Genomic DNA, 27290 nt, shown 5'->3' on the forward strand with positions numbered 1-27290 from the left:
CGTTTTGGAGGGTGGGACCTCAATGCTCCAGCAGAGGGCAGTCTGCACAAAGGTATTTCGCTGTAGACACCCGCATTGGATGAGAACAAAAATAAAAATGAAGATATATTGAAAGCACACGTTACCGAGAACAGGAAGGAAATACTGTATAGCCAACACAAAGCCTAATATGTCGCACTTCAGAAGGACTCACACCATGCACAGCATCTGAGCAGGGCTTGATGAGAAACAGTATACTAAAATCACAACGTGGATATTACCCTACATATTTAGAGGTTCCTCGCTGGGGAGGGTCAAGGGACTCGAGCGGTTTCAATTCATTCAGTCTATGCTCTCCCCACCCCGCTTGTTCAAGGTTGTAATCCCGCACAGGCAAGCCTCTTAGGAAAGATGATTTTCAATCTGCAGAGCATGTGTTTCCCTTCATACAACATCATGGCCTTTCCAGTTCCTGGGGAACAGCTGTCAAATGTCCCATTTCAGCTGATTCCACTTGAGAGGAGTGCTTGTCACTGCCGCTGAGTGTTTCTATCACGTCCAATGAAAAATTATTACATCCTCTACAATGTAGAGGCCATCACTCTCAGATCAGTTTAAAATTCAAGAGTTTCTATTTTTGAAAAATTAGATTCGGCAGTATGTGCATAGCTCTTTTGTAATGAAACAGGGTTTTTCTTTGCTGCGTTTAAGACAAACCCCGGGCTACCCTCTTGTGGCTGTCGTGAGGGGGGCTAATACATTTAATCTGAAATATTGATTCTCTCTTGCAGTCACACACGATGAGGAGGACGTGCGTAAAAGGAAAAGTAAAGGCCGGCTTTGGAATACAATCACGGCCTTAACACTTTTATTAAAGAAATAGTAAAAATAGGTTGTATATTGAAAAAACGGAACAAAAAACAAAACAGAAAACTGCTAATCGCTTTTAGATGTGTAGCAACGAGAGGCTAGAGTACGGTTCAGACAATGTGAGGTGGACTTCACCTAAACATAACAACAGCACCACCACCATCCATCCCCCATGCCCTCCTCATCTACCGTTGCTGTGATCTGTCGGAGCCACCATTAACGTGACAGGCTCGCAGCAGGTCCAATGACGTAAGCTGGCCGACGAGCGTCGACTCGTCGCGCTCCAATGCGCTCTCTCGGAGGGCGGGTCTTGGTCCTGCTATTCAGATTGAATCGGCCCAGTTTGTATTAGTTGGACGAGCAGAAGAACGAGACGGAGAAACGTGTAAGAGCCCTAACTGCGGATAAAAGCGTTTCTCTGCTCCATCATGGCAGCTGCGGAGTAATTTAGAGGATCCGGCCCGTCGCGCGGAATCGTGACCGACGCCCGAATCCACCGCATTTCTGAGGATGTTCCAGCTGGTAACTGCGCGAGGATGCTTCCGCTGAACGTGCTCAAACTGGGCGTCTGTTACAATGCTGAAGGCTTCTTGGTTTTTGTTTTGAACGCGGGCCAAACACAGAATCACTGCAAAGCCTGATATGGACAACTTTAACGCTCCTCTCTTCTGCCATTTCTATGACGAACATTGCGCAGTGCAGTGAAAAAGCTATATCGTTTAGTGGCTGTCGAACTGGTGCCGAATACATTACCTAATTCATCTGGGTGTTAATTCCCGGTGCAGCCCATAAACACACTACCGAGCGTGTTGGTGCACAGTCAATGTAAGGAGCTTCGTCCAGCGGTGAGAGCCACTCTCCGAGGGTACAGATGCGAGGCAAACAATATCATCAACCACTGAAGTTGACAGCGCCTTGGGAGAAGGATGCAGGCTTTGGAAGGAAGCTTAAAACATACAGGAATCATACCAAGATAATAGCACAGCCTGGGATCGTGATGAAAGTGCTACGCAGGAAGAGGATTGTGTTATTTATGGCCTATTTGTTACTGCTCGTGCTCACTATGCTTAACTTGGCTAATTATAAATGGACTAAGGAGCCGCAGCAGTGTAATCATCAGATGAGGAGCACCACTTATCAGAGCAGATCTGACATTCGCTTCCTGTACAGACCCTCGCTGGCTAAGAAGAGGCAGCTTATCTATGTGCTGACCACCTGGAGGTCAGGCTCTTCCTTTTTTGGGGAGCTGTTTAATCAAAATGCAGATGTGTTCTTCTTGTATGAGCCAATGTGGCACATCTGGCAGAAACTGTACCCCGGTGATGCCGTGTCATTGCAAGGGGCGGCCAGGGACATGCTTAGCTCCTTATACCGCTGTGATCTGTCTGTTTTCCAACTTTACAACAGCCCGGGAGGTAAGAATTTCACCTCCCTCGGACTGTTTGGGGCCACCCTCAATAAAGTGGTGTGCTCATATCCCCTCTGCTCAGCCTATAGGAAGGAGGTGGTGGGGATGGTGGATGATAAGGTGTGTAAAAAGTGTCCCCCTCAAAGCCTTAGACTGTTGGAGGAAGAGTGCCTGAAATATAGCACCATAGTCATTAAAGGGGTCCGCATATTGGATGTAAATGTGCTGGCCCCGCTCATGGAGGATCCGTCCTTGGATTTGAAGGTGATACACTTGGTTAGAGACCCACGGGCAGTAGCCAACTCCAGGATCAAATCCAGACACGGCCTGATACGGGAGAATTTACAGGTGGTCCGCAGCAGAGACCCCAAACTTCGGCGGATACCTTTCGTGGACCCGGGGCACAAAGCTAACAAGAAGGATGGCTCAGACTACCACTCCATTGGAGCCATGGAGGTGATCTGCGACCGTACCTCCAGGACTTTGAGGACTGCCTTAAATCCACCCAGCTGGCTGAAGGGGAAGTACATGGCCGTACGTTACGAAGACCTGGTCGAAAACCCAGTTAAGACCCTGAGGAGCGTCTACCGCTTTGCCAACCTCACTACCAACCATGACATTGAGATGTTTGCTTTGAACATGACCAGTGGCTCCAGTTCCTCATCTAAGCCATTTATAGTCTCCTCCAGGAATGCCACACAAGCTGCAAGTGCATGGAGAACAGTGCTCAGCATCCAACAGATCAAACAAGTGGAAGACTACTGCCACCACTCCATGTCAGTTCTAGGTTACGAGAGAGTGAGAACAGCCGGGGAGGCCAAGGACTTGAGCAAATCACTACTGACACACTCCAGACTGTGAAAACATCCTCACCACCAAAGACCATTTAATTTAATGTTAATTTTGCATAGAGTGCCATTTCCTTATTTTGTGGAAATAAAGCTTTACTTTAAGTCCATGTTCCTGGATCTACATCGGCCGCATTTGGAATGTACCGTCAGTCAAGCAGTTGCAGCTCCGTTGAAAAGGACCACTTCTTTTTTACCGGAACACCAGACGGGACCTTAGACCTCGACACTGCAACGTCTAAGAACAATTGACTCAAAGCTGCAACTTTCAGAGAAAAAAAAAAGGAAAAAGAAGCTACTGTATAATTCATGTATCTTGTTATGATGACACTTCAAAGTGGATGTTTTGGGGATATTTTTTGAATGTTCAAAAGAAAAAAAATCTGTTTTCCAGTCTTCATACTGTCTGTAAAAGTGAAACTAGTTAAAGGAAGGGTTAAAAAAATCCAACTGATTAAAAAAGAAGAAAAAAAGAAGTTGACTGCTAATGTTAATATTTGAGACGTGTCAGAGACAATCACTGGATTGGATTCTTGTGCCATAGGTAGAGGTGTGATCAGAACAGCAGTAGTGCTATGGCTAGATTTTACAAAAAGGGGGGTGTTTTGATTTGGGTTTTTCTTACATTTTATTATTATTATTATTATTTTTTTTTGTCGTCACATCCTGACAGGATGATATCATACACTGTGGACAATGTCATAGCTCCAGATTTGGAAAAGTCTCTCTGTTGGTGTCAGCAGTCTGCTTGTTCTACCATTTCCAATGTTTACAATTGCTTGCTCTTATAAAAAAAAACACATCTGGGAATATTGCATTGAGTAAAGTTCATAGTTAACAATACAGTTTATGCATTTGTGTTGAACTCAGTTATTTTAACGCCTACTTGGGGGGGGAGTGGAAGTGGTTCACAAAATTGGCTGCAGGGAACAACCTGGAAGTTAGCACACCTAAATAAGATGAAGGGTTTAATGCAGAATTGAATGATTCGGTTAAATTCAATGCAGTTTTATTTATTTAGCACCAAATCACAACAGCATTCTCCTCAAGGTGGTTTTATTGTAAGGTAAAGACCCAACAATCAAACGACCCTATATGAACAAACACTTAGAGACCGTGGGAAGGAAAAACACCTTTTAATAGGAAGAAACCTGAAGCAGAATAATAATAAATGTGCTACGTTTATTTTAATTTACAATCAGGATTTATAACAAATTTTGTCTTGAATGAATAAGCTTTATCAAAACTTTATTCAGTGCACACCTTTTGTCACTGTTTGAGAACCACTGTGCTGGAGAGGTGTCATATATTTGTTGCTATTTGCTACATAACCTAAAGGTGCCCTGTGGAGGTTTCTGGCAAGCAAACTGTTTACATTCGGTGTTGCTCACCAGCATGAAGTGTGTGCGTGTGTGTGTATATATATATATATATATATATCTGTCAGACAGGGTGGAAACAACTGCAAGCCACATTTGAAAAGTTATAAACCGAGTCTGTGTACTTCTCTATTGGTTTAGATTTCCTGCTTTGTTTAGGTTTTTCCTTTTTTGGCAAACTAATGCTAGTAAAGCCTGACGTAAAACAACTACCGAGTAGTACTTAAAACTCCACACGGTATCTTTAAGTGCATGGCTGAAAAACGTTAGTCACAATAGCTGGGGATATTTTAATAGCTGGGTGGAAGAAGTAATTACAGTTACTGTCAACTTCAATTCTGTTGACAACAGCACCTTAGCAAAATTTCCCATTTCAAGAGTCACCTGTAAAAGTAACATCCAAACACATTCATTGTGCTAAATGTCTTTTTACACACCTGACTGTAGTTTCAGCCCTTTGCTCGGGATGCAAAAACGTCTAAAAATTGTACTTGAAAGCTCAGTGGCCGGCGACTCCCACAACAACGACAAAGGAGACTTGAGAGAAGCTTCTTCCTCCCATGCGGAAGTAGATCCTGGTGAACATTGAAATTGGATTTACGTACCGTATGGAAACTGACATGTAAAGCAAAGTTTGCATCACCTTGAAATGCAAAAGAAGCTTTCTGCATCAAACGGATATGCAACAGAAGCAAACAGATTGTGTTATATAACAGAGATGTGTTGCTTCAAATATTAGCAAATAATAATAATAATGATAATAATGGATTGCATTTATATAGCGCTTTTCGGGGCCCTCAAAGCACTGTACAATTCCACTATTCATTCACAGTCACATTCACACTGGTGGAGGCAAGCTACAGTGTAGCCACAGCTGCCCTGGGGCAGACTGACAGAAACGAGGCTGCCATATCGCGCCATCGGCCCCTCTGGCCAAATGACATAAAAACTAGCAATTGTGTTTCAGAAAGTATTTGTTTACTTTGATAGTAAGCTGCAGCTTTAAGAAACAGGCCTAATAATGGTGGAAAGCTGTTAATCATCATCTCTTGCTTGGAAAAAGCTCAGAAATTTAAATTTGAGTGCATACAAAGAGGAACGCAATGTATACTTTAACAGACACATTCCAGAGATGCGCCCATGCATTCACAACATAAAACGAAAAGCCCCCGCTTCAAGGACAATGGCTTTATTAATACACGGCGAACCATCTGCATATTCGTACAGCCTAACCTTCACAAATCGTATTTGTGCAGTAAACAACACCCCTGTTTGACTCAAGGGGGAAAAAGATGGGGCCCTGAGATTTACAGTGATGCACATAGAAAGCAGCAAAGTGCAATCTTTAATTAAAGCAGTTGGAGCGAAACTTCACATGCAAATAGTCTTTTTTTCCCCCCCTGAAAGCTGTTAGTACTTTTAACCATTTGGATACATTCTTGCACAGCAAAGAATGCTAAGGAAGACATGGAGGGAGATGGGGTGGTGGGGGTGGTAATAAATTTAGCAGAATACATTTGAATCAGTTAAAAGGATTGCAGCAGAAAACAGTGCAATAAAAGTTTAATAAGGGGCTGGGGAAGAGCTAAGCAAAGTTGGCAAGAAAATACCATTTCAGCTGATTAAGGGAAATACTGCAGTGTTCAATCACAGAGTACAGTGATGAGTAATTCTCCCTAAAGCTTGAAACTCGGGCATTACGTAACCGTGTATCATGTAGCTTCAGTGCTTATAATGAATCTGTGACTTAACATATTACCTTTATTTATTTTTATGACTGCTGCTGCTTTATGACAAAGGTGAAAGGCACACTTAACATTTCTATTTCAGTTTCTAACTTCCCCAGTTTGAGACAAGGAAATCATCAGCGTTGCAACAGGAAGAGCGGTGGCCTTTGTAATTGTTTTTCTCCCTTCCTGTGTGACTGTGTGTCTTTGCGTGCATTTCAGCACAGGGGGAGTGCATGACCTTTTGGGAACCATTGAAACTCTAACTCTCAGTCAGCTGTTGGCAGATGTCCTGACCAGTGACCTCCATTCACTGTGGGAGGTGGGGGTTTTGACATCAGGGAGCAATAGCTGATAAGACGAGGTTAGAGCTGAGTATTGGAGCCGCTTGCCTCCCTCGGTTGAGCTGGAGCAGTGCCGAGGCCCAGATCTCCGTCCAGCAGGTCCTCTTGGTGCTCGGATGCAGAATCGCTTTCGGACGATCCCTGCTGGCTCTCCGTTTCCCCCAAATCCAGGGTGTTTTTTCCTGCTTCTATCTCACACAGCTCTTCTTCTTCATCATCCTGAATTGTGAGTGGCAAATAACTCATATGTTCCTCAATATTTCTGGCATGTTGTAAACACAGAAAAAAAGGCTTACCTCCTGCACACGGGGGCTACTGAAGACTCTGGCAAATACACCACAACACTGTGGCAGTGACTCAGTCAGCGGGGGGCCACAATGAGTCAGCATTGGCTTTAGATATCTGTGACATTGTTAAAGGACTGTTCAAAACGTGTGTACGTGTCAGTGACTGTAAACAGGAGATAAGGTGAAATGGTCTGTTGTAGTCTAGCCTGTCCTCCAGCTCCACAGTCATAACAATAATAGCTAACAACACTAAAGCACATATCAGATTTATTTTTATTATAAATTATATATATATATATATATATATATATCATATATATATATATATTATATATATATATATATATATATTGAAAGAATGAGTAGGACAGTAACCAGATACGGTGTTTTACCTGTGCAGGATAAAAGGTCAGGGAATTTACATGTTACTGGTGTTGCACTCCAGTAAAGCGTTAACTGGTATGGTCGGTTTCCTATTTTAGCAGCTGATGCTCGAGGGAAAGCCCAACTCTTTGTTAGAAAGAAGTGGTTAAAGTGAATCACTGCAGTTTATCATAAACATAATCACTGAGCGTGTGACTGCAAATTGTTTTAGATCTAAGCCATCAGACTTCCAGTTGTTTATATATGAAGACAGAAATGAGAGATGCAAATCTAAAAGTGTAATAAATCATAGTCCCCTTGTGCTCAAAGCAATAAAAAAAAATTATGAAAGTGTATTATTTCCCTTATGAGGTCACTGTCAGCTTACTGGCATTCAGTGCAGTTGGCCTTCCGTTTTGAAGATGGCACACTGCAGAGAGCTGGGATATTAGTCATTCAAGCTTTAGGTACTTGAGCTATTTTTGTTCCAGATTCTTAAGCTGTTAGCATATTTAATATACATAGCTTTTGTCAGCTGAGTTGTTGTCTTAAGGAATAAAAGCTCCCATGCAACACAGAGAGATTTTCCAGGAGGGGATGTTGCATGAGAGCCAAAATCGAGATAAAAATAATTTGCTCAAGAAAAAAAAAAAGGAAAGGTAGCAAATGGGTCGTTATCTAGTTTCAGCAAACTGGGTCAGCCTTGCATTTGATTGAAACTAGAGGCAAGGTCACAAATGCCTTATAAATGTGATAAAGTGCAGATATGTGCATTTTGATTTTTGATCAGCGTTGAGAGGAGACGGTGGAAGCGAAGCGGTGCAGGTGGCAGGTGGTTACTAAACAATAACAGTGGCATATTTATAAGCTCTGGTCTGAAAAGTGGAGGTGAGTATGTTTGTGACATTTCGGAGCCCTCTGCTAGCATCTAATTTATAATCACCTTTCTGCAAGGGGTCATACTTTCCTCAATTTTTGCTTTGGAGGGGAAAAAAAACAACAAAAAAACGGACAAATTCCTATTTTACCAGTGCCATCAGTGTCAACCTTTGTACCTCACTGCCTTTTATGAGTAATGTGGGACTAATGTGGCACACAAGTGCACAGTCCTCTGGCATGCGAACAAAAGAACAAGGGTAAGTGGAAAATAATCTAATATGGAAATTGGTACCAGCTCTCGCCATTCGGCTTCTGTTGTTGAAAATGTGCAAGAGGTTGAAATTATAAGCACCATTCTGGCAGCTAACAGGATTTATTCATAAAATGTCTCAAATGAGAAACAAGGGGAAAAGGGGGGAGGGGTCTAAGGAGGGAGAAAAGGAGAGAATAATGTCTTCCTTGGGATGTGCCTGAGTGAGTTGTCTTCCTGTTGGCACTGCGTCCTCCTGTTCCATGCTGGCATGATACTCGACAGTGATGGTAATTATAACTGCTGGTTCTGCTTTCTGCTACACAATGGTGTCAGATTATATGTGTGTGCGTGTGTGTGTGTGTGTGTGTGTGTGTGTGTGTGAAAAGATGCTGAGTAGTTATGTGGGGGTAGAAGACCAACTGCTGCTTCAGCCACCATCACAGCAAGCACAAGTCCCACGCTGCACAACCCGCAGGTAACCTTTTACTGACCTTTCATGAGTTAGGGCAAGTATTAGAGGTATAATACATGTGATCAGCTACTAGAGTTCAGAAACTACAAAGCAGGTTAGTGTGGTTTGGTTAAATGCTTGCTGCTTTTCACGGGCTTCATGAAATCTTTTCATGCTATGTTTGCCAGGAAACCAACACAGATTTCAGCAAGTCATTCTAAGAAATGGTCTAGAACATAGCACGCAAAACGTCTCCAACAACAACACACTGTTTTTATCTAACGTAAGTTACTTATGCTATTTAAGAAATTGGTTGTAAATAGCCTGTTTATAACTTGTGTGACAAACTTTCCCATTGTTTTACCAGTATTTTAACATTTAAGCAAACGCTGTGGTCGGAAATGTCCAATACAAGCGCTGTTACAGGCAGCCTTAATGATTACACATGAAATGCGAATCAATTAATAAACAAAAACGTCCAGTGGTACAACTAGTGAGGAAACAAGAGAACAGACAGAAGTTGCAGTTACCCTAACTCATCACACTCTCAACACCAATGCACAGTATTCTGATAAAACTTTGTAGGGGTGAAGAGTGGGGTCCAGTTAACAATCCATTAAAATTTCATGTACATCCACCAAGTACTTCAAGGCCCACTTATTTATTTATTTATTTATTCATAGGTAGAAAAATGACAAAAAGGCTTATAAATTAGGAAGTATCTCACAAGTGTGGTGTGTACTGTCGACATAGAAATACTGTATAAAAATGTAAAATATCATGTCACATTTAACCTCTGACCTCAATCTGAATTCCAAAGTGATGATAATGTTATATAGAGTTATTTAAAACTATGTTTCTTACCACCATTGTTTGCATTGAGAACATATAGGCATATAGGGAATTCAATATGTGTATTACTTTGGACCTCTGACCTCTTCTTCAAGGTCAAATAGGGTCAAGCTGTCATGAAAAGTTTTTTATTTTTGTTTTATCTTTAAAGAAAATATTGTCAAGAGAAAGAGGATGAGCTGCCTTGGCAGTTTGTGCTTTGTGTTTTTTCTTTTTAAACTGAGTTGATAACATATCCCTAAGTTTATCTGTCAGTGACTCATCCAACCTGGAAGAGATAACTTTGTTAGACAGCAGCATCTACAACAGAGAGTACAAAAGCACACAGGAGTGTGAAACGTCAAAATATACCTTACTGACAGTACAATTACTGTACATTTGTAGCTCAGAGGACTGAGTTGAATTGGCCTCCTTCATTAAAGGCCATGAGATGCATGGCCTTTTGTTAGCCCCTTCCACTGATACACCCACTGTTCTCAGTACTGCTTATTCTCCTAAAGACATGGGAATTTCCATGATTGCAGATTTTGATTGCATTGCATAATGAATACGTATACACGTCTTACATAAGATCAAAATGTAAGGAGGAGATATTTACAGTGGGTGCCACTATGCTCTACTTGGTGCTTCTTTGTTGTATGGTATTGTTTATCCTTGTAATGCTAAAAATATGGGTAACACGCCTAGACTTGATTTTCAAGCCACGGAACACCCATGTAATTAACGGCATTGTACTTCTTTAACATGGGAGAAGACATGGGTGGCTTCTGGGATTCCAGATCCAAAACAAAAACATGTGGTTGCTGGGCTAACGCCACAGTATGCAAACCAATTCAGCTGGAAAGATCAAACAGGCTTTGATGTCCCCCAGAATGAGTGCTTGTCCTTATGAACCCTAAAGCCAGGCTGACGGGGAAACAGTTAAGGAAGCAGCAGTGTGCCTCAATGATGCAGATGGTGAGCCAAGTTGAGGCTCAATTACCTGGCAGCAGGATTCCGGCTGAGGCTCCTCTCACCTGGTCCACTTCAAAGCACCTTCAGAATATGTTTTTCCTCCTCATCAATAGGATACATTGGTCGGGCCTTTCATCCTGCTTCTCTCATCTCCTCTTTTCTCGCCCGCTGTCATATTTGCATGCTTTACATGATTCCAAAAACCCATGATATATACACGAGGTCTGGTAAAAACACACAGTCTGTTAAAATGTGCAAGTTAACCCAATATTATAAGCTTTAAATATAGCCATGGCAGGAGTACAGTTCGTGCTGTTTTTTGGCTTTTAATCGTGTGTTGCAACCAGCAGACATATCATACAAATGTTAGCATGCTAGCACATGTAGGGACTGGCTAGCTGGCTCTTTAAAAATAGTGAAGAACAGTCTGTCACAAGGCTACTGGTGAAGCTATTGCATAAGACAGAGACAGTAGATTACTATTATTTAAAATTTGGTCAGTGAATATAATTCTTTATCAAATTAACCCACTGCTCATTCTCAAGTCAATATTTAACATCTAAATATGTCTTAAACATTTAAATGGAAGCTGCAAAACTAGAAAGAAGAAACCATTTCACATAAACAAAACGGAAATATGTCCTAATGAGATCAGAGAATTTCTCAGTACACTCAACCACATCCACCTTGCTTGTGTTTTGTGGTTTAGTAGCCTGAACATGTATTTGAATTTAATTACAACCTTTACAAACTTTATGGTTTCTAATCTGTCTGAAATATAAACCAATACTGCCTGTTAAAAACAGTTCTCAGAGTAAAATATAATAATAATAATAATAATAATAATAATAATAATAATAATAATAATAATAATAATAATAATGGATTGGATTTATACAGCGCTTTTCAAGGCACCCAAAGCGCTTTACAATACCACTATTCATTCACTCTCACATTCACACACTGGTGGATAATATGTCACAATGAACTCCTTTGAAATGATTTTCCAAGACTAAAACTTAAGACAGACTTATTGAAATGTTAGCAAAAATGACCCCGTTTACACTTGTTTACATGAAATGAATTTAGTCAGAGCTCAACCAGTAAAGGAATTTTAAGACCAATACTTGAGGGTTTAAACATCTGCTAAATGTGTGCTGCTGCGAAATTGCATAATTTTTTCAAAATCTGCTGCGCAATCTATGCAAGACCGACAGACAACATGGCTGAAGGGTGTTTCTCGCATCTCTTCTTTGGTTTTTAAATTTTTGTTTATCAGATTAAAAAAAAGATATGTAATATCATAATATTGATATTACATACGTATACATAAAAATATTGCTGTAATATCAGCAACATTTGATAGATCAGTCAGGACTTCCTACATTGTTAATGTTATCAGTGGCATATGCACAAAGTTTGAGCTCTCTTTTTGGTGATTGAAATTCTAGCATTAGCTCTTTTTCCATAGACTGCTGTATTATATTAATGTGCCTTGCTAACAAAACCTGTTAGCATTAGCTGATAACTTAGCACTCTATCCCCTTATCCAAAAATGATCAGTTTTTCAAAAAAACCCTGGGCAGTATAAAATAATTATTCCCTCTATTATCGTGAGGGTTACGTTCCAGGACCCCTGTGATAGGTGAAAAACCATCAATTAGAAAGCATGTTTATTTTATTATTTTATGTACATCCAAAGGCAGGTGGTGCAAGGTGTTTTACATATAAAGCACCTTAAATGTGAGAATAATGCCTTGATCCATCGGCTGGATCAGCGATGTGGTGTTTGGTGGTAAGAATTTAATTTGTACACCTTCAAACGACAGGTCCCTTTTATTTCAATTTAATATTCTTTTAATGTTCTTTTCAATTATTAGAAAACGGTTATTTTACTGCAAAGATAATTACTAATTTTAGGCCATACATAGTTAAACATGTTTGTTTAATCTAATCTCAGGGTGTAGCTTGTTACTGTTAGCCAATATGCAGTTTTACAGTCAGATCTACCCTCTCTCGTCGTATCTGGTTTCAGAACTACACATACCAGCTCTCACTGTTCATGAGTAACACATTTAATACCTCACAGTCTCAGGCTACTGTTTCAATGTGTCTCAAGACGTAACAAGAACACAGACTACACACACACTTTATACTACTTATTTTAATAGTTATGAGTGGACCATGACTTTTCAGGAAAGGAGGGACACAGGGACCTTCCTTTCCTTTTTGATCTCTTTCTGTGAGATCAGTAAAGAAGAGACAAACTTTTGAGAAACATTTATTTCATATTCTTAGATATCCCTATAAAATTTAAATAGATAATTATATAACCCTTTTGAGTGTTTAGGAGTTACTTATGTTATTTATAACTCTTCCTGCTTTAATGTAAGTTACATCAAAGAGAAGAAGGGAAAAAACTCTGTATTAAACTATCAGTCATGTTTGAACACACTCACCCATTCATTTTCATGGGTGCCGGTATAAAAAAATGTATTTAAATATATTTTGCATGCTGCCAAAATAGTATTAACCTTGTAGCCTGATTTGTTTCATAATCAAAGGTCAGCTACGTAGCCGGGATAATGCCATTTCTGCACTCTCATTCAATTAAAAAGCACAAACCGCCCCCCAAAAACAAACAAAAGCTCAATTACGCATTAAATGACTATTCTTAATGATGATGCCATCAATCCAACATTGCACTGTTTTGCAGAAGAGATAAAGCCCATAAAGTAAGATGATGTGCTCCTTACCAAGCACCAGGTCATGAAGTCATTAGGGAGCAAAATTCAATTAGCTTAAACTTAATGCAATCCTCGTGAAATCTTCCTGCAAAGAGTACAACTGTTTTCCTTCTCCAACTACACTCTCTGCTTACAAGAACATCTTACCACGTTGTTAACACCAACAGAGGCGGCAATAGTTAAGCACTTTGGGAAATAACACATACTATTGTGCAGTTGGGGAGGGAAGTTCAACACCATTCCCACAGAATAAGTTTGCAGCTAGTAAACCCTTAACTTTGTTTAGAATAAAGACTGACAGAGAAGCAAACTGTTTGCTTTGGAAATGAACTTTAGAGGTCCTGGCCAGATTTTGTTATCCTCAGACAGTCACTATAGCTGACTGGCCCTTTATTTATTGTTGCTACAGACAAGAACATCAACCTTTACCAAATGCAAATATATATAATTTCCAGATTGTTGCAAAATAAAATAAAGGTGAACAATGGAGTAAATTTCTGAATGCAACCTGTGAATTTATTTAATAACGGCAAAGGAATGTACAAAATGTATTCTTGCACGGAGCAAAGACTGTGGAGTTTTGGTCCACAGAAATGAATTATAAATAATTTAAATATTAGATTTTAGATATAATATAATATTTGCTGCTTTTCTATCTGGAAAAGGAGTGCATTGTTGGAGTACTCTTTTAATAGTCACGATATTCATAAGAAGTGATTGCTGAGAACTGTCACATGAGAGAAGTCACATGGATAATCGTGTTTAAAAGTTGACTTGAAAATGAAGAGCCTCTTAGATAAATGCATCCTAAAGAATCGTTTATATCAGGGAAACTACAATGAGAGCATGTGTGCAAATGGTCCTAATATAGCTGCACAAAGGAGGTCATACACAGTGTATGTTTGCTAGCAGGCCACACACGTTCTTTCTGAACTTTCTGTTTGTCCTGATAGATAAGGGTCTTTCTTCAAAGTCTATGTAATGAAGCACTATTTTTTTCTTATACTCACAGAACAGTAGGGCTCCACAGAGCGCTGCGTTAATTATTGTGAGTGCAAGCAGATGTGAGAGTGCTTTGGAGAAAAAAGCAGTGAAAGGATACTTGTAGTCGAGAGAGTGCCACAGGCCCTGTGTTGTGTCTGGCCTCTCTGTAGCAATCTGTAAACCAGAAGAGAACCAATGTTACTCGCCGACAAACAAAGCCCGTCTGCCGTGGGCTGTATACGGTGCTTGATGGAAATGCCGAAAACCTGCACCTGTGCATGGTCAGCAGGGCCATATCACATGACCACAGCTTGAACAAGAGGGTCAGACCTAATAAAGGGAAAATCCTATTCCCAAAAACTGAACTACCAATAGAGATCCCTCCTCATTACAGTAAGAACAACTGCTCTGGTCTTGCATGCATTCAACTGTTTCCATAAAAAAAGAAATAAAAAAGCTCGTCTCCCCACTGGGATCCTCCTCCAGCTTTACTTGGCCACACTATCTATTTGGCCGCTTGATACCAGAGAGATGCCCAGACCTTGTCCCATTCATAGCGTGCAGATAATCGTCAGTTCAAATAAGAGAGTGAATGGCGAGCTGCTGGGAAGCAGCGATGGCAGGGTGGGTGTATGCACAACAAAAGGCGACACTCAGAGGGCCTCTGTTGTGCTCTGTTCTGGATATTGCGCAGACCATCACTCAAAGCAAAAGCGAAACCGCATTTCCTCTTGAAGTGTTCTTCACTTTAATGCCATGTGGTCTTAAAATAAACAGCAGACCCAAGATTAAAGGCTGGACGCCCATTATGTGTCAGTAGGAGAGGATGGAAGGATATGCTGTAAGTATAATATTTGCAGAAATTATACATATTAGTAAATCCCTATAATGTACAGTTCTCAATATTTAAATAAGAAATAGTGTGAAAGAAGAATGTGTTGACCACAAAAACACTCGAAGTTTTATAGTCATGTGACTGCCCTCTCTCACATGTTCAGCGAAGCTTGCTGCTTCCAGTGCGACACAATGCGTATGTAGGCAGAATCACTTCTTGTAACACAGTGAAATGTAAGTGACTGTGTGACAGTCAATATTAGAAGCTGTTGGGCCAATACTTGTTTTTTTTGGCGTTGAGCATATTCTTGGCAGCATTATTTTCTTAAGTTTAATGGGCACTCTTTCTAACTAGAGTAGCCCCCTGAAACAAATCAGATAAATTCGTAAACAGACTGCAATGATGTTCAAGCTTCAGCATGTTAAAGCACATGGAATGACAATTAACTTGCCGTAACCCATCGATAAACAGTGGCACTAATATACAATCTTCTAAATGGGATTGGAGAAGCGATGCCTGCACATCAATACAAATTGTGCTGAGAAGGATTTAGAAAGCACCGATTAAAAAAAGGATCAATTTGGAATATTTAGACGAATCCAGTTATTTGACAGTCACATAATATGTGGTGCATAAAGAAGGAAGCTGATAAACATTTCTATTAAAAAAGGCAAAATTTGATCCCAGAAAGAAAAACAAGAGGATGAATAAATATAGTGAATTTAGAAAAAAGATTTATCTATAGTAGAAACAACTGCGCTTACCTCAAAAATGCGGTCCTCCTGGTTTTCATCTGGATCCACCCCCACTCTAGAGTGAATTAAAATAGAAGTACAGTGAAATCCTGACTCACTGTGCAATAATAATAAGAATTTCCAATAAGAAGAAGAATTCTCAGATGCTTTTGCTCTATAAGAATAGAACAAAGGTATTGGAGAAAATCTCCAATCCCGTTTGAATAGTCTAATGCTGCATGCAGCTTAGCAGGGAAGGTGACAGTCAGTCCCGTAACACGGTTTAGTTCTGAACATGACCTTTCAAACAGTTTCATCAAAATCAGCCTCATCTTCCACATCACACTGGGAAAATGTCAGCTGGGTAAACCTTTGATAAATGACAAACAGCGACGCAATTATGCTTGATATCATGCGCGGCTGCTGTTATTATCCTGTCAAGGTGTGTGGACCCCACTTTGCTGCGACAGGGCAGGGAGGAGAGGCCGACTGGCTGCTACAGTGACTCAACAACAGCCTGACACAGTCCCCATGAGCCACTTCGTCTCGCAATGAGAGTGTTATTTCAGAGTGTGCGTTGCATTTGCTGCTTTTAAGCCTAAAACTGTCAGACTTTCTTAAAGCCAAATGGTGAAAATCTTGATATAACGACGTACCACCTGCAATCATCTACATATATACGACTGCACAAAACAGTGCACCAGCAGCACCATCAGTAGACTGGGGGCTTAAAGAGATGCAGGGAGGGAGATGGCTGTCGATTCTTGTTCCTGCAGGTCAGCAGTTAACTCTAATAGCCTGGCATTACTGCTCGGGACATTTTGAAATAGCCTTCTGTGCATTTGTGTGTGTATGTGTGCTTTTGCTTTTTTTTTTAGTGTGCTATACTAAAGCCTTTTACTAAGAATGCAGTGCAATAACACAAAAGACAGGAGATTCTCATCAGAGCATTACAGCTCTGCGAATGGTTGTACAGATTGTGTCTTGGCAGCCATTCTTCCATAATCCATCTCTTTGTCAATGTTTGTCTTGACTGTGCTTCAGTTTCTCCCTCTCAGATGACTGCTCATCTTGTTTTTGCTTCTCGAATTTCAGCTTAGTCTTTGTATTTTCTACAGTGCAGTGGAGGCTGCTTTGTGCCTCAGTGTGACACAGATGCTGTGGTTTGAAACTGTCATAAAGAAAAATCTGGACGTGAATGTATTTGTTGTCTCACCTGATATACGCTGGTAGCATATCCTATTACAGAGTTTTCTCTCTTTGTCACCTAATAAATCTAAAGGGTCTAATATAACGATAACCCGAGTAAACACAACGTGCAATTTTTAAATGATGATTTCATTTGTCGAGAGAAAGAAGCTGTCCAAACCTACTTGACCCTATGTGAAAAAAAATAATTGTCCCCTAAATCTAATAACTGGTTATGTTGCTCTCGGCAGCAAGAACTACAATCAAGCATTTGTGATAACTGGCAATGAGTTTTTCACATCACCGTAAAGGAATTTTTGGCCTACTCTTCTTTGCAGAATTGTTTTAATTTGGAGAGTTTTTCGAGCATGAACGGCTTGTTAAGTTCATGCCCAAGCACCTCGATCTGATTTAAATCTCGACTTTATCTATGCCACTCCAAAACCCTTTGAATCCATTCAGAGGTGGACTTGCTGGTGCGTTTCCCAACATTGTCCTGCTGCAAGCGCGCTTGAGCTTCAGGGCACAAACTGATGGCTGGACTCTCCTTCAGGAGTTGCTGGTAGAGAGCTGAATTCGTGGTTGCATCAGTCATACCAACTTGTTCATGTACGGACACAACAAAGCAGCCCCAAACCATCACACTACCGCTACCATGTTTAACTGTTGGCTTGATGTTGTTTTTATGAAATGCTGTGCTAGTTTTACAGCAGATGTAAAGGGAGTCAAGTTTCTCATCAGTCCACAGAATATTTTTTAAAAAGTCCTTAACTAAGGAAAGTGAGGTTTGCATTTCTTTAGATGCTGTTCTGGGTTCTTTTGTGACCTCCTGGAGGCGTCATCGAGTAATTTGGATAAACCGGCCACTCCTGGGAAGTTTCATCAGTGTTTCAAATTTTCTCCATTTGTGGATAATGTTCTCACTCTGGTACACTGTAATCACGAACCCCTAAATATGAATAATTATTCCTTTCCAGACTGACAGATGTCAATTATTTTCTTTCTGATCTGTTTCTTTAGACTGTGGCTTGATGTGTTGCTATTTGAGATCTTTTAGCTTACATCACTTTGTCACATAGGTGCTATTTAAGTGATTTCTTGATTTAACAGATCTGGGAGTAATCAGGCCTGTGTGTAGCTAGCCTCATATGATTAATCACAGCTTCTATCACATCATCAGTTTTTACCTTACATCACTTAACCCCAGCCGTCGTTCTCCTCTTCTTTTTAATGTAACATTTTTCATATCGCTATCGTCTCTACCCTTTCTTTCCCCTTTGTCATCCAACCCCACTTCATCTTCTCTTTGCTAATTTGTCTCCCCTTTTAGCGTTTCAATATCCATTTCACTCTCTCAGATCGCTCTTCCTGTCATCACCACCTCTCACCTTCTCTCAATCCTCGTTCTTCTTTCTCACCACCATCTCTCTCTCCTCTATTTTCTCACCACCACGTGGATCAATTCTTTCTCTCAACAGGAACAGAAAGGGAACTGAGATCAAATTTGTGCTGAATTATTCTTAAATTCCCTGAGAACTGCTTTTATCATGCAAGGGCTAAAATGGAACAATTTATTTTAGGGCTGTGGAAGAACCTTGTGGATGGGGCAGGCTGTGACAGGCACATGCAGCCTGCACTGCATGTGACGCATCCCCTTCAGCTGGTGGAATGCATTCTGTGGCGACAGGCTCTGTCGCTGAGCTGAAAGAAAGAGGAAAGGGCAGATATGTTGCAAGGGAAGCGAACGAGAAGAGAAAGCTGCGGGTGTGAGCAAAGAGGAGATGGCGAGTGCAGCAAAAAACAACAACAACAACAAAAAAAGTAGTTTTGAGTTTCTTGAGTATGACGGAAGAATATCTTTGCTGACAGTGTCAGAATGAGTGGATGCTATGTTGGAGAGTGTGTGTGAGAGGCAGGGAGAGTGAGTGAAAGATAGGACAAGACAGCCAGAGACAGACAAAGAGGGAGAGACATAAAAGAGAATGGAAAAACAGTTATGTGGGGCTCTCACTCAATCCCAATGCAAGAGCGGAACAAGGAGATAACAAGGCAGTGGGCGTTTGTGAGCCGGTGTCCTTTCACGGCCTTGCTTTTCAAATTGATACGCACCCTGTGCACTGTTACCTTAACAGTCAGTGCACTGGGATTCAGACAAATCAAGTCCAAACTAACTACCCTGTGACTGTGAGTTCACATGAATAACTCTGTAAATGAATTAAAGTGGACAGCCAGGGGAACGCAGCGGGAGAGAAAAGAAAGCGCAACAGAGGAGGAAACGCGTGTAAACTTTGCATAAATTTATATCTACTACAGGAAAATAGGGGCGCAGACGAGAGCTGAGTCATAGATACTTTTGTAATGAGCCTCCACAGGAATATGCGATCCTCCCATGGCCCACTTGTTTCTCCAAATGAGGCAGAGTTACCCCCATTCTGTAAGGAAATCACATCCCATGCAATAAAAGTCAGTCAAAAAGAAATTCACCGAGGAGCAACTCGATCTCCTGCAATCTGGCAAGATTGTAAGACAGAGTTGGTGCTCCTGTTGTGCAAGTCCTCAGCATTGTACAAAATCAGTGGCCTTTTTATGTGCTGATACAATCATGTGTTGCAATAAGCTCCAGTGCTCCTCAAACATCTCTGGACATATTCCAGGATGACACAACACTTTGTACGGGGCCCTTACTTGACGACTCAGCCGGTTCTTTTGGGGAACATTGCTATTAATAACAGCATGCTTTTAGGCCTGAGTTATTTTATGTAAGAGAACGAACTTCTTTTCTTTACCTTATCTTGCGCAGCCATACATAAAAGCTGGAATTACACAGCAGAAAGCACCCTCGCACACTCATAAATATCTCCTTACAAGTTAATACTTCCACTGTGCCTGAGAGAGAAGTGGAAGAGCGAAATAACTTGGCCTTGGGCAATGACGAAGTACGCGGTAGGAATGTGTACGCGCAAATGTATATGTGCCCGCGTCTCCATTGGACTGTTATCACTCTAGCTGACAGTAATGGGCTGATAAAGCTGAGCTCACTGTCTTGCAGGCACACTGAACATGAAGCCCCCTGAGAGACTACAACTGCTTTGCATGTATACCTCATTTATACACTGGGGGGAGTCTACAGGTAGTGTCTCAATGTGTTTGGCGGAGATTTTGCCCCCCAAAAAACGACTTGCAATTGTTTATTAAGGAAAAGAAAATGAGATATAATTGGAAGCTTAAGTTAAGAACAATCAAATAAGCTTCTTTTTAAGTTCAAGAGCTCAAGGATGAAATACTTAGCAGGCAGGGTAAATTAAGTTACAGCACTCCTCCCTTGTGCTGCGCAGGCGATGTACAAGTTCTTTTTTTCACTGCTCCGAGAGAGAGGCAGGGGATAAGGAAAACACGGAAGAAAATCGAAATAGGGAGGGGGCGAGACAAAGACAAAGAGGCAGAATCTCACAGGGACTGTGTTTGCACTATACTGTGAGTATGGACAAGAGGAAAGCTCATCCTTCCAGTTTCCTGTTTGAAAATCCCATTTGGCTGTTCTTCTCACCGGGGACACACTGATATCATATTTGACAGCTCTCAGGAACAGAGCCTGGAACCAAAGCTGACACATACGCGAGGATATTTTCTGGGTTTAAATTCTGCCCCACAGACTTTCCAGCTACAGCAAACACACTTTACCCCCAATCATAACTACAGAGTACTTCCAGAAAACAGAGCACTTTAAATAAAGTATTGAATGTAAGTGTACAGATGCTGTTACATACGCCATATCATATAAAGGCGACTGCAAGCTCAACGGAAGCAAAATACATGTACATGTGTGTATTTGAATAACAAATAATTTCTTGCACTACAGTTAATTCATCAGTAAAAGTGAGTAGATGCTACAGGTTATACGGGTTATATCGCAAAAAGGACGTATATGACTATAAAATAAAATCCCCAAACAGTGCAGACATCAATACCTGCAATGACTCATAGGCTGGTTTTAAGATTTCAATGTAGTGTAGGCTTGGCACTGACAATAAAAAAAAGCAGCAGTTCAAGTAAAGCAAAGATTAAATTAAAGACGTGCCCCCCTCTCACTGTGCGAGCATTACGTGTAAGTAAACACAATGACACACATGATTATGACTTCATAAGACGTGTAAATATATTCGCCTGATCCTTACATGGCATTTATACTTTGCTAGCAATGTGAATTTAAAAAACCTTGCGGGCTGCAGGAGCTGCCGAAGAATAACACTGAAGTTATCGATATGCGATGACTAACCACAATCACACGTTATCTGAAACAAAATCCTGAACTTGAACTGCAGATGTCGTGAGAAAGTCGAGCCAAGAGCTCTCTCACACCCACAAAACTCTAGCACCCCACCGTGAGCTCTGCAGTGCGATCAGCTTCACAACTATGCACAAAATGAAACCTTCAAGTGCCTGAACAGTCAAGCGCGACTGTTTAAGACATTAAATATTGTGCAAGATACTGCAATCTTGGATGTGGACAATAGAACATAATGTCTTTCCAAGCTTTAAGACAGATAAGTTCACGCGGTCATGGCCGAGCCCTGTATCGCTCAGTGTTATGACTCTGCTGTGGATAAGGACATAAAACTGGAACACAAATTTCCCTTCCTGATACTGCAGTCTAGCAAAACAAAGCGTCATAAATGACCAAGTCCTCGACTGTAATATGTAGGTCGATCTACAAAGACCCAGAATGTGCTTTCACCTAAATTTCAAATCACTTGAGCTGGTGTAAAAATAAAACTGGCAGGGGAGTGTAGAGGGACGCGTGTGCCTGAGATGCACGTGTACTGAAGATATTAGCGGGATGCGCAAAGCATTTACATAAGTGCACGGTTCGTTTGTTGTCCTCTTCTTATCTCATCTAACCAGGCAAAACTTTTTATATGCTCTGCCATTTTGCTCACTGATGAATGATCACCCACTCAGCAGATGTCCAAATATTATGTTATCTTTTCTGTTGTTTGAACTGAGCTATGAGATATCGATGGCCAGAAATAACTCTGGATATGTAATACCAAGTTGGACGTTTTGGCTAGTCAGAACCTTGAGCAAATTACTCACAGATTTAGCACAGTCATTGCAATGGAATTTTCCCATTTTTAAAATACATTTGTTATAACTTGGGCTGTATTTTTTATGCATTTAATTTGCATTTCATGTAGACAGAAGACTTTAATCAACTAAAAATTTAAATAATCTGCCTGAGAAGTGATAGCTAAACCCATTTGCCTTCAAAAATGCCTTAATTCAGAGATTAGATAGATTCGACATGACGCTGGAAGCATTCCCCAGAGATTTTGGTTCACATTGACATGTTAGCATCAGTCAGTTGCTGTATGATATGAATCTCCCATTGCACCAAATCCCAAAAGGTGCTCCACTGGATTGAGATCTGGTGACTGTGGAGGCAACTTGAGGGCAGTGAACTCATTGTCCTTTGAGTTCGAGATTGTCTGAGTTTTGTGACATAGTTTGCGTGCCACAGAAAATGGGTACACTGTGGCCATAATGCAATAGTGGTGTGCAACAATACTCATACTCAACTGGTACTAAGGGATTCAAGAGATAATCCCTCATTATACCACCAGCAATTTAGTTCAATTCAATTTTCGCCTCAAGGCGCTTTATATTGTGTGGTAAAGACCCTACAGCCTGGACTGCTGATACAAGGCATGCACTCCACCATCTGAATGTTGCAGCAGTAACCAACACTCATCAGACCGGGCCATGTCTTTCCAATCTGTTGTCCAATTTTGTGTGAATTGTAGCCTCAGTTTCCTGTTCTTCGCTGACAGGAATGGCACCCGGCCATTCTCTTCTGACCTCTGGTATTAACAACAAATTTTTTCCAAGTCAACTACTGCTCACTGGCTATTTTCTCTTTTTCAGACACTAGAGACGGTTGTGTGTGAAAATACGAGTAGATCAGCAGCTTCTGAAATACTCAAACCAGCCCATCTGGCTCTAATAACCAAATTCAAAGTCACTTAGATCGATTTTCTTCCCCATTTTGATGCTTGGTTTGAACTTTTATGTTTATATTCAGTCTGACGAATTAAAGAATCAATCAAAACGTCTGTTTACGGTCATACATGTGAATGTGTGCTGTGCAATAACAGAAAATACAGACATTCTGAAAATATTACTTCATCACATTTTTGCACAGATGAGATTAGGAGATTAATAGCAGTCTAGTCTTCCAACAACAACACAATAACGCCACAGCAATCAGCTGCACGTATTTCTCTAAGGACTGGTAATAGGGGAAAACATCTACCACCCTAAGTAACATTACCACCTACTAGCAACTCTAAACCTCACCAATTACAACCCCAATTCCAAAAAAGTTGGCATCATGTGTAAAATGTTAACACAAACAAAACGCAATCATTTACAAGTCTCACAAACACTCATTTTATTCACAATAGAATGTATAAAAACGTATCAAATGTTTAAATTGAGAAATTTTACTACTGTTTGTTAAACATTAGCTCATTTTGAATTTGACAGCAACACGTCTTGAAAAAGTTGGGACTAGGGCAACAAAAGGCTGGAAAAGTAAGTGGTGCTAAAAAAAAAGAAAGAGCTGGAGGTACATTTTGCAATCCATTAGGTTAAATAGCAGCAGGTCAGTAACATGACTGCGTATAAAAAGAGCTTCTTAGAGAAGCAGATTTTCTCAGAAATAAAGATGGGCAGAGGATCACAAATCTGCAACAACAACCAAAAGTCCAAAAACAATGGTCGAGTATCTCATCATCTTGCATTAGTTTCTATCTAGAAAGACACCACTGATACTGAAAGGTATACACAGGTTTCAGAACAACACATGCTCCCATCTAGATGATGTCATTTTCAGGGAAGACCTTGGATTGAATGACATATCAGACAAAAACGGGACAACAGTCATCTCCAAAAGGTCCAGCTGCAGGTCTCCTCAGATGTTTATGGGCTGAAGGGAAGAAGAAGAAGAGTGGATGCTACACAGTGGCCATGTCCCAACTTTTTGAGAAGTATTACTGCCATCAAATTCAAAATGACCTTCAATTTGTCCCCTCATTTGATATTTTTCTGTATTCTATCGTGAATAAGTGAAAGAAAATGGATCGATGGAAATTTCTCTCATTTTATTTGAGTTTGTGAAAAACTAATTTAAGTGGCTGCTGGCTGTAATTGTCATGAATTGTGAGGTCGAGGACTCAAATGCATACTTTATTTTAGGCAGAGAAATGCCCAAAGTCCATATGTACGCACAGGTGAATCGAATCTAGATAACAAGACAAAGGGTTACAAAGTAACTAACCAATACACAGACTACACACACATATATGTAGCAACCTAACATTAGTAGTGTGGAATGAGATATAAACCCTAATCATGATTAACAAAATAAAAACAGTAATAATACCACTAATAATAAAATATTGTAAATCCTAAACTAGGGGATACAAACTAAGTACTCAAAATCCTGAGTATAAAACTCAGGATCATGATCAGTAGTATTACATGTGATCAGTTACAAAGGTGCTTTCTGCTCAAACTACTTTGTTAGATAAATCCATTATAGCTTATGTTTCAGCTGTTTTGAGTGTAAAAGAAAGTGTAGGCACTATCAAATAAATGAAATGTTGGAAAAATAACAATTGTTCAATATAACGTAGTAGGAAATTTATATTTATATGTATTTTTGACTATTTATTTTCTCATCTTAGAACAAGTTAACCATAGCACAATGCCATCTTCTATCTAGATCCTGCTGTGTATCATATTATATACAAAGCAATGTAAAAAACAACAAAGAATATTATTACTGAATGTCAGTATTTCTGTGCACGGTGTGAAACAGTGTCACTTCAGCAGGAAGGAGCGTTTTTAGCTTTGTAGCCAGCTGAGTTGCTGGAGGTATCCAAAGATGGCTGGGAGTGGAGAAGCCTGTGCGAGCCAAAGATATTATTATTGTACAGAATTAATTTCCCCTCTTGCTGTCCACCTGCATGTCTCAGCATGTCATAAGGAAACTAAATTTAGTCTCGTGGACTTTGCGGGACAGTAACTGTCCAAAAGGATGCAACGTAACATCCCAATACTGCACAAATCCAACATGAATTCGTTTTTAACAATGTTTATTTTAGTCTTAGAGGGTCTACATGCATAGTGATAATATTATCAATGCTAAAGAAAGTTAAAGGTGAGTTTGGCAAGAACTACTAGTGGCTGTGAGTTTTTGTGAAGTAAGTAAAGAAGTAAAAAGTAAAGATGCTCAGATATTGAGCTGGGTTCATGCTGAAGGCTGAACTGCTTTATGACATCAACTTGAATAATGACTGTTAATAACTTACAAAGTGATTGAAAATATATTATTCGCCTCTTGCATTACTGCTGACAAGTCACCGCGTTGGCATCAGGGAAATCAAACCAGATTTAATCACAAATTTATTAATCTTTCAATAAGTCTGTTACTAGTCTAGTGGCATTTGCCGGCAACTGCTACATCATTCATACCTTTGGGGCAGAACAACCCCTTTAGCATGTCTTGATTTCTCCTTCCTTCCTGTTCTCACTCCTGCCAAACTACCCTCAAGGATATGAGATCAAGTGCCTTCTTTTGAGCCACGGCAGGCTCTAAGGGGATGTCTTAATCTTTGGTTGTCGTATTTGGATGCTGCCATCTCTTTCTTGTTGAGGATCAAGGGTGATGTCTGCCGACACCACCTAAATACATCAGGAGAATCTCAGAGAAAGAAACCACTGGTAACAAGACTAACTTGACAAAGCAATTCCAATAACTTCATCCTGTTTTGTATTTTATATGTTGCCCAGGGAAATGGGCTTGTTTCTTTCCACTGCAGAGGCGACTGTAGGAATGGTTGAATGGTTAACAGCACTCTGCTTTTAGATTATTCAGTATAGAGTACTTTGCTCCATAATGCCGGCTGTACAATGTAAAATTTGTCTCCTACGACTGCAGCCAGCTGGTCTGAACATTAGTCAAATGTACCTGATAAATCGCACGTCTCAAAAACTGGTATACTGTCATGTCTGGAGATGCACAGATGAATGTGTTGCAGCCACACAAGTGGCCTGCGATAGCTGATTCTGGGTTTTGACAGGGATATTATCAACAGGCTATCTTCCACCTGCTCACTCATCTGCTGCCTCATCATCCTCTACCTTCCTCAAAATGCTGCTGCTCCTGCTGCTGTGGGGGAGATTGTTCTCTATATGTAGGTGCTGATGAAATTTTGAGGGCGAGTGGTGAATTATTTAAGAGGGAGGATTATGAAAGCAGTTTCTTGGCGCGTTGCTGGCGGGTATGAATCGATATGAGTCCTCCCCAGCCCCAACCCTTCCTTTCTTTTTCTTTTTTTTTTTTGCCTTTGCTCCCCCTGAAACCACGGACCCTCTGAACAGAAGTCCAGACACATGGCCAGGGGGCCGTGGCAGCCTGGACAGCCAGATGTACTGTGCCCCATGAAATACAGTAGATGAGAAAGCAAGCAGAAACAAGACGGGATTGTTTATCTCTGTGTGTGTGTTTGAGCGTGCAAGAGATACAGAAGGGTCTAATTCAGACTGACCACATCCACGGGAACAGATGGCGCACTCAATGGCTGCCAAGACTGTTCTCCTTTTCCTCTGGTTCTGCCTTGGGGCAGGGGTCTAACAGTCAGGAGGCTGTACACTCAGATGCTGGGCACACATACACACAAACCCACATTTCTGTGGTGAAGTGTCACCCATAGCTATGTGCTGGTTGGTTCGCACAGATGCCTTCAATGAAGATTTGATTGTATGGGCTTGATTTGTGCAGTGCCAATGCTCGGAGGCTTTCGAGGCCGAATAAACGACCATGTTCCCAGCACTCATTCTCCCGTTTCACTTGATTGTCTCTCAGTGAGTTAGTCTGCATCCATTTCGCTCTCTGTCTCTAGCCACCACCCCACACAGACACTCAGCTCCCTTCTATCTGCTGAAACAATACATTTTTCCTTCTTTCCTCATCTGTGTATTGGGAGTCCACATTTGACCAGCACTTTTGTCCTCTCTCTGGGTGATGATTTCCTGACTCTAGAAATAACAGTTGGGACTAAGAGTGCAGATTTCGGATCAAATGGTTAGGTTTTAGCCTTGTGGCGAACTGTACTGGAAAAAAAAGTCCAGCTTTTTTATATATA

At 40.7% G+C, this 27290-nt stretch overlaps 2 protein-coding genes across 2 annotated transcripts in view; one reads left to right on the top strand and one right to left on the bottom strand.

Annotated features, from left to right (window-relative positions):
• The first annotated feature begins 1135 nt into the window (after positions 1-1135).
• chst2b (carbohydrate (N-acetylglucosamine-6-O) sulfotransferase 2b) lies at positions 1136-3948 on the top strand. The gene has a single exon (XM_005912342.3). It carries the CDS (start codon positions 1721-1723, stop codon positions 3116-3118), a length of 1398 nt encoding a protein of 465 aa, XP_005912404.1. The 5' UTR covers positions 1136-1720; the 3' UTR covers positions 3119-3948.
• Positions 3949-5321: 1373 nt separating this feature from the next.
• The window catches only part of LOC102301958 (sodium/hydrogen exchanger 9), a 62120-nt gene continuing 40151 nt past the window's right edge, over positions 5322-27290 (bottom strand). The window contains exons 13-16 of the mRNA XM_005912340.2: positions 15925-15970; positions 14444-14499; positions 6852-6957; positions 5322-6774 (exon numbers count right to left, since the gene is read on the bottom strand). Of these exons, the coding sequence (XP_005912402.1) occupies positions 6577-6774; positions 6852-6957; positions 14444-14499; positions 15925-15970 (406 nt within the window). The 3' untranslated portion in view covers positions 5322-6576. The remainder of the gene's footprint in view (positions 6775-6851; positions 6958-14443; positions 14500-15924; positions 15971-27290) is intronic.

This window comes from Haplochromis burtoni, unplaced genomic scaffold, assembly GCF_018398535.1.
Source record: "Haplochromis burtoni strain Fernald_Lab_line unplaced genomic scaffold, NCSU_Asbu1 Contig_1, whole genome shotgun sequence".
Classification (NCBI taxonomy): Eukaryota; Metazoa; Chordata; class Actinopteri; order Cichliformes; family Cichlidae; genus Haplochromis; species Haplochromis burtoni.